This window comes from Sceloporus undulatus, chromosome 4 (assembly GCF_019175285.1).
Source record: "Sceloporus undulatus isolate JIND9_A2432 ecotype Alabama chromosome 4, SceUnd_v1.1, whole genome shotgun sequence".
Classification (NCBI taxonomy): domain Eukaryota; kingdom Metazoa; phylum Chordata; class Lepidosauria; order Squamata; family Phrynosomatidae; genus Sceloporus; species Sceloporus undulatus.
Genome location: NC_056525.1, coordinates 212,000,128 through 212,013,584, shown reverse-complemented (window position 1 = coordinate 212,013,584; position 13,457 = coordinate 212,000,128). Strand labels below are relative to the sequence as shown.

At 40.6% G+C, this 13,457-nt stretch overlaps 1 protein-coding gene across 7 annotated transcripts in view; it reads left to right on the top strand.

Annotated features, from left to right (window-relative positions):
• The window catches only part of TPD52 (tumor protein D52), a 117,691-nt gene that overhangs the window by 22,836 nt on the left and 81,398 nt on the right, over nt 1-13,457 (top strand). The window contains exon 1 of one of the 7 annotated variants that reach the window (XM_042461807.1): nt 11,964-12,803. The exons of 4 other annotated variants lie outside the window; for them this stretch is intronic. In XM_042461807.1, the coding sequence (XP_042317741.1) occupies nt 12,644-12,803 (160 nt within the window). In that variant the 5' untranslated portion in view covers nt 11,964-12,643. Of the gene's footprint in view, nt 1-11,963; nt 12,804-13,457 lie in introns of those variants that run through there. 2 more of the 7 variants (XM_042461806.1, XM_042461808.1) reach the window with 2 other exon arrangements.

The window sequence follows — 13,457 nt, the reverse complement described above, 5'->3', positions numbered from 1 at the left end:
GCAAATGCTTGTTCTACAGGTTGATACATATTGATAGAATGTGTCTGCTTGTGCTACATTTCCCTTTCGTTTGCTTGCTGACGGCACAGCACCTCACTTTGCAAGTGGCATATTTTAAAAAAAAATTGTGTGTGTGTGTGTGTGTGTGTGTGTGACAATATGTGAATGCTTGTGTTTCCTTTTAAATTTGGCAAATTGATACAATGTGTGAATGCTTTTGCTACATATGTGTATGTATATGTAAGGCATTCTGGGGTGGTAATCGGAGGGAAAACAAAGAAAGAGGATGCAGAGATGGCATTCTGAGGTGAGGTATGATTATTATTATTATTGTGACAGATTATGCACATGCTTTGGGCTGGAAGGGAAGGGAAGAGGCTGGCATGGGGGGAGGCAAGGGCTTTGGAAGTGGCATTGGGCTTGAAGGGAAGGGAAGAGGTTCCAAAGAGGAGGAAATGGTGGGCTGGAAGTGAAGGGGAAGCTAGAGGCTGGCATTCAAAGGGAAGTCTGTGGAAACCCATGACTTTGGGAGAGTCACACTCTCTCAGCCTCAGGGGAAAGGCAATGGCAAATCTCCTCGGAACCAATCTTGCCAAGAAAACCCCACGATGGGGTCGTTTTAGGGTAATACACAAAACACACACATGGAGGTTTTTAAATTTGACAAGTTGACAGAATATGTGCACACTGCCGCTAGTTTTTTTTAAAAAAAGGAGGGGGGAAGAACCAATTCTATTGGCCAATGATTGTAGGATATGTCACCTTTGATGAAAGCGGAAGTGATTTTGATTGACAACAAAGGAGGCTCCATTTTAAAGTGGTACTGCAGAAGTGAACTTCAGAGGGGCAAATTGCATCGATCGAGGTAAAGGGCCTTTACCCAGGCAGATTCGGTATGTGGGCAACAGGATCTGCCCAGTTCTATCCAGAGCAAATGGGCTAGTGAGAATGGGGCCATAAGATGTATCTTGAGTCCCAATCCTGGGCAAAGAGTGGGATACAAATAAATAAAAGATAAAGCAATTTGGCATCACTTTAACCACTATGACTCTATCCTACAGAATCCTGGGATTTGTAGTTTGGTGCAGCACCAGAGTTCTGACAGACCAAGCTGAATACCTGACCAAACTACGAATCATAGGATTCCACATGATAGAGCCATGACAGTTAAAGTGGTGATTTATTTCTGCAGTGTGGAAGAGCTATTTGTCTACAAAAGCTTATATAGTCTACCAACTTCTTTCTCCCAGTTAAAGGTGCAGTGTGATCCAACTGCATAATGAGGAGTAATGTTACGGTAGTTATTTCATTTCTAGAGAATAGAAATTCTTCAACTTTGTCTGTGTTAACAAAGGCAAAAACTAAATGTGACACAATTAAGTGTCTCTTTCCATAATGCTGTTTTTTCTTTATATTGAAAGCCAGCTTTGAAGGTTACCATTTTGAGAAACCTATCCACCTGTTCCTATATAGCTTTTTGTCCCTGTTCAAAATTATAACCTACTTTCCTCCTTCAGGTTCTCGTAATCATAGTAAATACCACATCTGTATTTAGTGTGAGCCAGACTTATGTTGATCACATATTATTCCTTCCTATAGTGGCAAAAAAACCAACAACAAAATACAGTGGGCCCTTGGTATATGCGGGGATCTGTTCCGGACCACCCCCCCGGCGTATGCCAAAATCCACGTATGCTCGTCCCTTTTGTCCCCAATGGCGGCACGCATGCACGCACACCGCCATTGGGGACAAAAGTCCCTCTCCTCCCTCCCTCCCTCCCTCCTACCTATATACCTACCCTCCCTCCCTCCTTCCCCCTTCCCCTCCCTGCTTACCTGCTCCTTCGCCGTGCTGCCGCCTTCTTGCCACCGCCTCCTCTGTTGCCATGGGAAAGACTGGGTGCTGCTCATGGAAGCCAAGAGGCCTCCAGGCTGCCCCTGGCCCTTCTTCCGCGGCGGGGGTGAGGAGGATGAGGCTTGGCTTCATCCTCCTTGCTCCCGCCGCTGGTCTTAAAGGGCCAGGGGCAACTTGGGGGCCAGGAGGCCTCCATGAGCAGCACCCGGCCTTTCCCGTGGTGACGGAGGAGGAGGAGGCGGCGAGGAGGAGGTGGCGTGGCGATGGAGCAGGTAAGCAGGGAGGGGAAGTAGGAGGGAGGGAGGGAAGGTAGGTAGATAGATAGGTAGATAGATAGGTAGGAGGGAGGGAGGGAGGAGAGGGACTTTTGTCCCCAATGGCGGCATGCATGCACGGGTGCCACCATTGGGGACAATTTCCCCGGATTTGCCATGCGCGTATGCTCAAATCCACGCATGGCAAATCCACGTATAAGGAGGGCCGACTGTATTTGTGCTTGCCCATACCCCCCATTTGTTTTTATTTCCATCTTGAAGAATGCTGAAAATTAGTATTTGGGAGCAAAAGAATTATCTCAAGCCATGACTGTGCCATCATGGCCCAAGGTGCATAAATCTGGTGAATATGCTGTAGCGATCCAAGCAAAACTGGAATGCATTTCACATTAAGAATGCAAAAGCAGGAACTCATCTTGCACGTACTGCTTGAAATCTCTTTAATGTGTTAAAACTTTTAAATTAGGGTGTGTGGGCACATCTGAAATCTGTGTGCTGCATAAATTGATGGGCACTGTATTTGCTATACAGTATCTGCTGTGTAGTTTGCAGGATGACTCACAAGGAGCACAGTTGTGTTTAATTTTTTTCTTTGAACTTTATCTTTCAGTCTTATCATTTCAAAATAAGTGAATGTGCTGAAAATGATGTCTCTGGCTTTATATTTAAAAATGCAGATGTTTATGAATCAGAAAGTACCGTATATACTTGTGTATAACTTAACTTCATGTATAAGTCGTGGGCAGGTTTTGGGGCCAAAATTATGAATTTTGCTATGATTTGTAGATAAGTGACAATAAAATTTAGGGAAATGTAATAAATCTTTTCCTCTGTTTTAAAATTTGCATAGAGGGAACATACTTAGGAAGAGCTAAAGAGAAGGAGAAGAAATGTGTATTTGAGGGGTTACAGGTTGGAGGTATAAATGGCATTGGTAATCTTAAAATGTTTACAGATAGGGAAAGGAATCTAAATGAGGAAAAAAAATAAGAATGTGGCTTGAAAAAAATGTGGGGAAAAAACAAACTGCCTCTATTAGGGACCCAGCGCAAAGGCAGAGGCAAGAGGCAGAGGCAAGACACTCTTGGCATGGAAGCAGCCCTTTTTGGCCCTAGCAGTGTTCAGCAACAAAATGGGGGAACATGAAGAGATATGGCAGCAGCCACTTTTAATAGGGACATAGTATATAAGCCTGTCTGCAGAGCGACTGCAATGGCCATTTTTAATTGAGGCATAGTGTGTAAGCCTCTCATCAGAGATTGCTAAGCCTCATGAGGCTTATATATTATGCCTCTATTAAAAGTGATCACCACAGTCTCTCTTTTGGTTTCTCAAGTCCAAAAAGTAGGTGAGGAAGGAGGGAAGGTGGCTTTTCTTTCTCCAATTTGGGCAAGGGAGGGGTAATAGGATGAGATTGCTGCTTCTACCCCAAGAGAGGCTTCTTGCCTCTCCCTTTTGTCACTGACTTTGTGCTAGGTCCTTATTCCAGCACTGACCCATGTATAAATTGACCCAGGTTTTTTGGATGGATTTTTATTTTGTCAACATTTTTTCAACTCGTATATGGTATGCTGCTGAATGCCATTCCGAAGGCAGAAGACAGCTGCTCTTTTAATACCCTGTTTGAGGGCATCTGGTATGCATCATGATGGCCACTATAGGAAGTATCTTGGCTGGACTGAACCAAACTGTCATAGATAGGGTCACTTTGAATCATTCTTCATTTCATAGACATGCCCTGATATGCACATTACATTGTGAACCAATGCTAAATAGTCCAGGTATGGAAAACAAATCTTGCATGCATTTGATGGACTGTAGTCCACAAAGGCTTATGTGAAACAAAATATTTAAAGTGCCAGAAGCAGTGGTTATGTCTGTTCAAGTGGCTTGTTGCATTATGGTGACTTCATGAATTTGATAGGGTTTTCTTAGGCAAGGAGTACCATTTCCTTCCTCTGAAGCAGGGGTAGGCAACCTTTTTGAGCCAGGGGCCGGGTTGCTGTCCCTCAGACAACTGGGGGGCCGAAGCCAAAAAATAAATAAGTAAATAATTTTTTTTAAAATTTAAATAAATAAATAAACGGACAAATGTAGGACAAAATTTTCAAATGGTGGACACTTTTTTTAAAAAAAGTGGAGGACATGTGAAAAAATTTACTGATTTTTTTAAAAAAAAATGTTAATGTAAATGCATGTTTCTGAGGCTTCTATAGACAATTGCCCCTGCGCGCGAGAGGCCAAAGGCCCCGGCAGTAATCAGCGGCAGGACCGGGCTGGGGCTGGTCCCAAGGCCTCGCTGGGCCACATCCGGCCCGCGGGCCGCAGGTTGCCTATCCCTGCTCTGAAGTATAGTTTACAGCACCTGGATTCATTGGCAGATTCCTAGCCAAATACTTAGCAGGGCTGACTCTGCTTGGCTTCCAAGATCAGATGGAATCTGGTGACTTTAGGTATTTAGGCCTCAAGACTTGGGTACTAAGAATTATAAACATCATGAAGAAAGCCAGAAGTCAGTGTAAATATTTGCTTCTTTGTTTATTTTCCTTTCTCCATTTTCTTTACCTTTTGTTCTTTCCATTCTTTTTTGTTCTATTTCTTGGTGTTAATGGTTTTGTTTGTTTGCTTCTAATGTAGTTAAACTTCTTTAATAAAAAGTATTTAAAAAGTATTTAAAATACAAACAAACAAGGCAGTTACCGTGAAGTAATTTTGCTTCATTCATAGAATTTGGCAGTGGGATCCAAAGAATGTTATTTACAGCCTGTAATCAGCTGGTGCTTTCCCAGCACTATCACTGTCTCTGCCTTTGGTCCAAAACACACTGCAGAAATAATTCAGTTTGAGATAGCTTTAACTGCCCTGGTTCAGTGCTAAAGGATTCTGGTAACTGTAGTTTTGTGAGACATTTGGCCTTCTCTGTCAAAGAGCTCTGGTGCCACAACAAATTCCCAGGATTCTCTAGCACTGAGCGAGGGCAGTTAAAGCGGTCTCAAACTGGATTATTTCTGCACTGTGTTTTGGACCTCTGTCTCATCACCCAAAGCTTTTTTGTTTTGTTTTTTGAACTGTTTACCAAAAACAAAGCAAAACTGCATACCACTGAAGAGGTAGGGAGAAACTGAAGGGGATTTGTTGTTCAGTGTCTCTTGACTCACAGTGCTGGCAGTCCTCTATATTGAAACATTCTTTGCCTTAAATCTGCACTTCAGAAATAATAGTTTGATCCCTCTTCAGCTCCCATGGCTCAATGCTATGGAATTCTGGCAACTCTAGTTTTGTGAGACATTTAGCCTTCTCTGTCAGAGTTCTGGCACCACAACAAACTACAATTCCCAGTGTTCTCCTAACACTGCGCCAGGGCAGTTAAAGTGGTTTCAGACTGAATTATTTCTGCAGTGCAGATGCAGCCTTATTCTCAAGTGGAATAGACCTATTTAATTAATTGATCTCTCATAAGCATTTACTTACCACATTCTTATGATTGGAGGGGGGTTTCTGGTCTTCTAAATATTTTTAGACTGCAACTCCCATTATTTCTCATTACCATGTATGCAAGCTGATTTACTTCAGCAGTATCAGGAGGGCTTTTTGTTGCCCAAGATTTAGGCTGTTGAAATCAGAGTAGTTTTGCACGTGTCACTGAGCTCTGGTCCCTAGCTTCTTGCATGCTTATGTTGTCCCTATAAGCATCACCTAAACTTCGTCTTTCCTTTCCTTTTTTTAGCAAACAGACACAAAGGAACATAGAATGAAGGCAACCCAGTAGGGGGAGCTCTGTTACTTTTATTTATACCCTGTATTGTGTAGGCATGTGTCTGTGTGACATTTAAAGACTTTCTAGGTCCAATCCATATGAGTACCTTCTAGTGAAATGGGGATCTTCATAAATATTTGAACTGATTGTTTATTTCTTGCCCTGTCTGGTGGGTAAGACAGCTCAGTAGGTCTGCTTGTTCGGAAAGGTAATTGATTCTTATGTCTTGTTCTAGAGTTTCTCTGATGGACCGTGAAAGGGAGACTTGGCTGTATTGAAGGAGAAACTATAAAACATGGAATAATCTGCAGGAATTCTGCAGATCTTATATTTCTTCTTCCCTGAATAAAAGTGTTTTGTGGCTTAGACAACTTGCGCATTTCCCCCCTTCTTTTGGTATGCATAATGGTTGCAAGCCTTGTTTGCGATCAGGTGAAATTTTAGTACAGTAGTTTATTTTCATGCCTATATGTGGAGAACTGACAAGTGTTTACACTCTTGTGTGCAAATTATTCATGGTGGTGTAACCAGAGGTAGGACTTCCCTCAAGGGCTGTTAAAAGAACATGGAGGCTTACACAACAGGATGGTCAGGTGGGTGTTTCCTTGTTTCATCAACAAATGTCTCCTCTCTCTGTGGCTTTCCTTTGCGAACGAAGATTCAGGAAGGGCCCATCCCGCACTTTCTACAAGTGCGTTGATAAAAAGGCCAATCCGAAATAAACAAGTCTGGTTGCAGAAAGCACAGCAGAAAGTCTCCTTGGGTGATGTTTCCGGGTTGTGGTTCTTTCTGTGTTGTCATTTCTCTTCGAGACTTGTTCGGCGTGAGTTTTCAAAAAAGGCTGCAGCATCATGGATACTGCATCTCCATGCCTCCCGATGCAAGGCCAGGGTGGACCATTGTTGTTGATCAGTTTGGCCGAGCCTGAGATGTTGTTTCAGGGAGTCCTTGTATCTCTTCTTTGGAGCACCCCTCTTACGCTGACCCGTGGCGAGTTCACCGTAGAATGCTATTTTTGTGGAGCGATGGTCCTTCATCCTAGAAACGTGAAATGTCTGCTAATAGCATGTTTTATGCTTATGTGCAAGCACAGACATTTAACCATGTAAGAGATCCTTCTCTTCCCCACCCCCAAAAGTCATTTTCCATTTTGGGAGTGACTAAGGCTGCATCCACACTACAGAAATAATCTATCTTGACACTGCTTTAACTGCTGGGGTCCATGCTGTAGAATCCTGGGATTTGTACTTTGTTGTGGCACCAGAGTTCTCTTGATAGAGAAGGCTAAATAACTCATAAACTACAAATCCCAGAATTCCATAGCATGGATCCAGGGCAGTTAAAAAAATGTCAAACTGGATTATTTTTGCAAAACGGATGCAACCTAAATTAGTAAAGATGCAAATATATAAGATGACCCATTGGAGCATAGAATAATGTTACTGTATTTTCCCCTCAGATTACACTTTGCTTCAGTTATTCATGCAATGTATAGCTGCCACTATATTAGTGCAACTGTTTTTGGACAGGAGGCTATGGTGGAGGATGAAAGGATAGCCTTAAATCTTCATGTAGTTCTGAGAGAGACTCTGGCCTTGAAATTTTTGAGAGCTGTCACCAGTTAGATTAGACTAGTGCTAGGAACCTTTTTAAGCCCACAGACCAACTGTGAGAAAGGTGTTGGGCTACACATTGTGATCCCACTCAAAATTAGTTTAAGTTTCTCTTAAAACATAATTTGGTGTGTGTTTACTCAGAGCAATTCCTTTTGTCTATGTTTTACTCAGAAAACCATTTTCTCAAAGTATACAGTTTTCAACTATTTGAAAGCAACATTGCAAAATCAAACTTGGTAGCTTGTTTTAGCAGAAAATCCTCTACTAGATAAAATCCTCTTAAATTTTTATCTAAATATATCCTACTGTATAGGCCACTATCCCAGCTCTGCTGCTCTCTCACTTCTTCAGTCTGAAATTGGAACAGAGACGCCAGTGGTATAAAGTTTATATAAGGTTGCTCATAGATTAATGACTGGCTGCCAGATGAACACTCAGGGCTTTCCTGGGGGCACAAAATACTTTTTATTTCTCTGAGCTACAGGCTAAATGTTTATACTTCTGCCTCTTTGAATGGCAGTCCTACAGAATGCAGAAATCTTCAACATGTAACAGTCCTCATGGCACACCTTCCAAAAGTTGTTGACCAGTTCAGCTATGTCACACCTTGATTTTGACCTGCATTATTGCTGTATGCTATGGAAGTATCATCATAAACTTCCTAAAGGTAGAGAATGTGAGAGATTGGGAGAGTGAAGATCAACTTGTAACTCTCTAGATGTGGTTGGATCCCCTATAGCCAATGCTGAAGGAAGATAGAATTGAAGTTCAGCAACATCTGAAGACCCATCTCATTGCATTGAATGTGGGCTCTCCAAGGCTGAGTGTTGCATTTCAAATGAGAGGAGGTGCCCAAGCCCCTGCTCAAAATTGATTGGAATGTCAGTTTAACACAAGGAAGTCCTGAAAATGAATATTTTTATCAGTCCCAAGTGGGAAATGCCAATAACAGAACTCCTTTATAATATTGCATAAAGTTGCTTCTCCTCCTTTCTCTTGAGAAATAGCTACACTTTTTCCCCTTTTATGATATGTGGCTAGAAATCTCTAAAGATAGATATAAAAGCCATTTCCAGACAGGAATATGACTCCTTCTTGTCCAGTGATAGCGATTGTGGTGACGAAAGTCCCCCACTGTTTTTACTTCATTGCTTTAGCATAGTTGAAAACAATACCTATGAATCTAGAAGCTAGTGAGAACTTCAAAACTAAAATAACATTTCAGATATTTAAGACTGTTGTTATAGTTATTATTTAAATACAACTTAAATAGAACTCTATAGAGATGAGGATTGTACTAGTGGTGGAAGTCAAAAGGAAATGGGCTATTGGTAGAGATGGTTGGTTTTTTTTTACTGATTGTCTTTCATACTATTTTGGGCAATCATCTTAAAATAATATTGAATTAAAGATACTTACATGAATTTCTCACATTTGCATTCTTTTTAGTATAACATTCATCACAACTGATGAGAAAAGATAAGCCTTTGTTCTGTTAATACCAGCTTATTAACTGTGTCATTGACTTGTATCTATTGTTTGCACTTAACTTGGGTTTGGATCTCACAATAAACTGTAGCTAATCTAAAAAAAAATAAAAATTCTGAGTTCCTTGTGGCTGCTGAAGGAGGGATTCTGCAGATCTCATTACAATCATCTGCAGCTGAACTTCATCATACAACTTGCATACAAAAAACCAGTGAAAAGGAAAATAAACAAAGTATTGAAGAGAAATGAAGATGGCATACTTGGTGCCGAAAACAAGAACAGTTTAATAGGACAGTAACTCTGCAAACCTCAAGAATGATGTTGACAAGCTGGAGCATATCCAGAGGAGGGCAACCAAAATGGTGAAAGGTCTGGAAACCATGCCTTCTGAGGAATGACTTAGGGAGCTGGGCATGTCTAACCTGGAGAAGAGAAGGTTAAGGGGTGACATAATAGCCCTGTTTAAATATTTGAAGGGATGTCATATTGAGGATGGGAGCAAGCTTTTTCTGCTGCTCCAGAGACTAGGAACAATCGATTCAAGCTGCAGAAAAACAGATTCCATCTAAACATTAGGAAGAGCTTCCTGGCACTAAGAGCTGTTAGTGGAATGCATTGCCTCAGGGAGTGGTTGAGTCAGTGCAGACACATCTTCTGAAACTTTCTGAGATTGCCATGTTTCGCTCTTGACACTAGTTTCTCAGCTTTTGCATGGATTATAAATGGTAGAAATGTCTCTCCTAAAGCTTACTTAGTGACATCAAGAGTTTTATCCTAAAATATTTTGATATTTTTCAACTTTCATTACACTTATCAATAGAACAGGGCCATTGAAATTTTCTCTGAAACTGAATATGTTTCTCAGGTTGAAAAAAGCTCTTTGGCGTAGCAAGTTGGTTGGAGAATGGATGTACTTTTTAGAAAGAATTGTGTGATAGCCTGTTTTCAACAGCATTTATTTATTTATTGCACGTATACCCCACCTTTCTCCCAAAATGGGATCCAAGGTAGCTTTTGGAAGTTTATTCCAATGTAGCCATTTTGGAAATATACTTTGGAAATATTTGCTATATCATTGTCGTTGCAAGTGATGTAGCAACCATTCCCATATAGAGGGTTCTACTCAGCTGGGTTCTACTAAGCATTATGTTCATTGATCCTGTCCTGGACGGGTTTGCAGCCTGTGCTCCATGGAGCCCTTAGGGCTCCGCAAGTCAAAAAGCTTGGGAACCTAATTGTTAGCACATGCAACAGTCTAGGTGACTAGTTGGTGTTTGTCCCTCGACAACTACTACAGGGTTATTAACAAGGCAACCATCTTCCAGCAGATAAAATTACAATCCAATTACTTGACAATGGCAAGGAAGAAGCTTGATAATGCTTGGCTGAGCCTGAACAAGCCACTTTACATTGCAACTCACTCAGGTTAACTCCACTATAATTGGCTCAAGTGCCTTGGTCACAAGCAATCCACTTTGCTGTCTCATCAACACCTTTGTAATAAAATTAAAGCTTCTGGTCTGATATTAAGGAAATGTGATGGATTCACTGGCAGTACTACTGTAAGCTTGTAAAAAGTGGTAAAATGTGCCTGTTTTGAATGTTCTCTTTACCTTCTAAACATATATTTGGATCTAGAGAAGAGAGAACACAAGAATCAGTTGGGTGGAACTCAATATTAAAGAGGTGAATACAGAATCTTCCTACTGCCTCCTGTGCAGCTTTTACATTTTTGTCCTGGCCAGGAAGGAGAGGAGAGTGTATTTGTAGAAGAAGAATCTACAAGTGTAGAGGAACACAGTATTGTCCTATCTTGCCTAGTCTTGTTATTTCAGAACTGTGGAATCTTGACCTTCTACGTCAGTGATGGGACATCATAGAAGTAGTAGTTCATCAAAATCTGGAGGCTTGAAGGTTCTCTTCCTATACTTTCTTGTTGGTTTGGGAATGCATTTTCCAATACAGATTCTAGGAAAGGAAGATGCTATTTGCAAAATCTGAGGAAATACCAGATGGTGAGCTGCATATTCCATTTCTGTTGTCACACGAGGCTGCTGAAACTCACTCTGCTTTCAGAGATGATTGAAGTGTGTTTGTTTATTTGAAGTCTTGCTCTGGGCCCCTGGAGAGATGAATATATTATTATTATTGTGCTTTATTTATATAGCGCTGTAGATTTGCATATATTTATGGAAAATGTGGCGAGTGCAGGTACATTATTGTAAGTGAGCTTACTCTTCTTCTCCTTCATCACGAACATACTGTCACCACAATCACAGCTTTGTTATCACCTAAACAAGGCAATGTCTTGCTTTAGAATTCTCCACTGTCATTCTGTTCAAATCTGCTTAGTTCAGCTACTGTCTGCCTGCGATTCTCTACTCACATGATTCCTGACCCTTTCCCTTCCAATGTCTCTTAATTGTGGCAGTCTAAACACTTGCTTAGGTTCTTCTCTAAGCATCACTGCTTGCCTTCCCATTTCCTTCTTGCTGACCTATTTCTGGAATGAACTGTAATTCCTTTATATTTGTGGCTTTTCCACTTCCCTGACTAATAAGGAGCCACATGTTCTCTAGCCTTCACTGTAGCAGAACCAGACAAGGATATAGCACTTGTGTAAGCTGCTTCATGTGAGCTAAAGTTCTGTTTTCAAAATTTTGATGGTTTAGCAGGCACACAGCTTCTTGTTAGTTAGTTGCAGGAGTGCCAACTGTGTAAATAAGAAAAAGAAAGGGATTGTTGTAGTCTGACTCAACTAAATTTCAACACACTGTAAGTTGCAACAACATAATGTGACAGCAACACATACAGTTTCTCCCATGTTTTTATGCAGAGACTAGGAAAAATTATACTGTACTGAAAATTTCCTAAACTCACAAACCGCAAGGTTGTGAGCTCAACATCAGCCAAGGGCTCAAGTTCAATTTAGGCTTGCATCCTTCCAAGGTTGCTAAAATGAGTACCCAGCTTGTTGGGGGCAGTTAGCTTACACATTGTAAATTGCTTAGGGAGTGCTTAAGTGCACTGATAAGTGGTATAGAAATGTACTTGCTATTGTTACCACACAGTAGTAAACACATGTTGCCACTACACATGTAACTGCGCTGAGAAACAAACAGGGATGGAAACTACATTTTGGAGAAGAAAAATCTATTCCGTTAATCAGGCATAAAGTCCTACACAGATGGCTTATAGGATAGATTATAGCTAGTAATCCTTTTGTGTCCTAGAAGATTAAGAATATCCTGGTGCAACTGCTGTCAGATGACACTTTAAAAAATGACAGGGAACTCTTGGTATAATCCTGCACAGGGCAATGCTTTCCAGAATGCTAGGCATTCAGTGTACTATGTATGTTTTTTTTTAAATGCAGAGAGGTCTCTTGTTATATGGAGAAGATATGGACTTGACTATGCATTGCATGAAGAACTGCAGTTAAGAAATACTTAGCAGCCATTTTATTACATGGGTTTCCTGGAAATCCTAATGTTTACATTACATACAATCACAAAAACTTCTGGTATTCTTGAGTGGAAATAATGGCACAATGTGAGAGCCTAGCATTTGAAGCCTGATGGTTTGGAATTTAGCAAAGTGTTATGTGGAAAGGATGGATGCTTTGTCAGACGCAGGACAGCAATGAGTGGTCATGCATTCTGAGATCTCTGTGGCAGACTGGCTAGAAACGGACCTGTATGAAGATTACAAATCTCCTTTCAATTTTGATACTGGAGTTAATAGGAACTATCTCTACCTATCACCCAGCATGACTTTCTCCCCACCTGATTCTCCAATACTAAAGAATTCAGGTAATGCTCTTAATGTGTTTTTATATCTACAGCTTGTTTTCTGTAAGCTAATTCTTAATGTGTTTTCATATGTACAGTACTCTTTAAGAAAAATAGTAGTGTCAGGATAGATCATAGTTCACCTTGCTTTATGGAAACTAGCTTCTGATGTGTAGTAATGTGCACTGAGATGAGCCATTGTAACTGGAACAGTCAAAATGAGGCATTTGAAGAATAGAAACATCTTCTGTACTAATGGTTGAGAAAAGAGGGAAACTACTGTTACCAAAGAAGCAGCTGAAACTTAGTTTATAATATTAAATGGTACTCATATTTGTATTTGATTTGTTATAGAATATGTATATACACACTCCTGAGGAAAGTGCTGTTCAATTGTCTTATTGAACTTGCCCACACACATATACTGACAAACACACACACGGAGTTAAAGCAAGTTAATAGCACTGATTTTAAGTAGAATTGGGAACCTGGAAGGTTATCTACCATAGCATTGACAAAATACAGGTTAATATACCTTATCCATAATTCTGTAATCTAAAATACTCCGAAATTGTCCATACAAGTGGCAGAGATAGTGACACTGCTTTCTACAGTACACAGATTTTGCTTCATGGACAAAATTATTTAAAAATGTTATGTATATAATTACTTTAA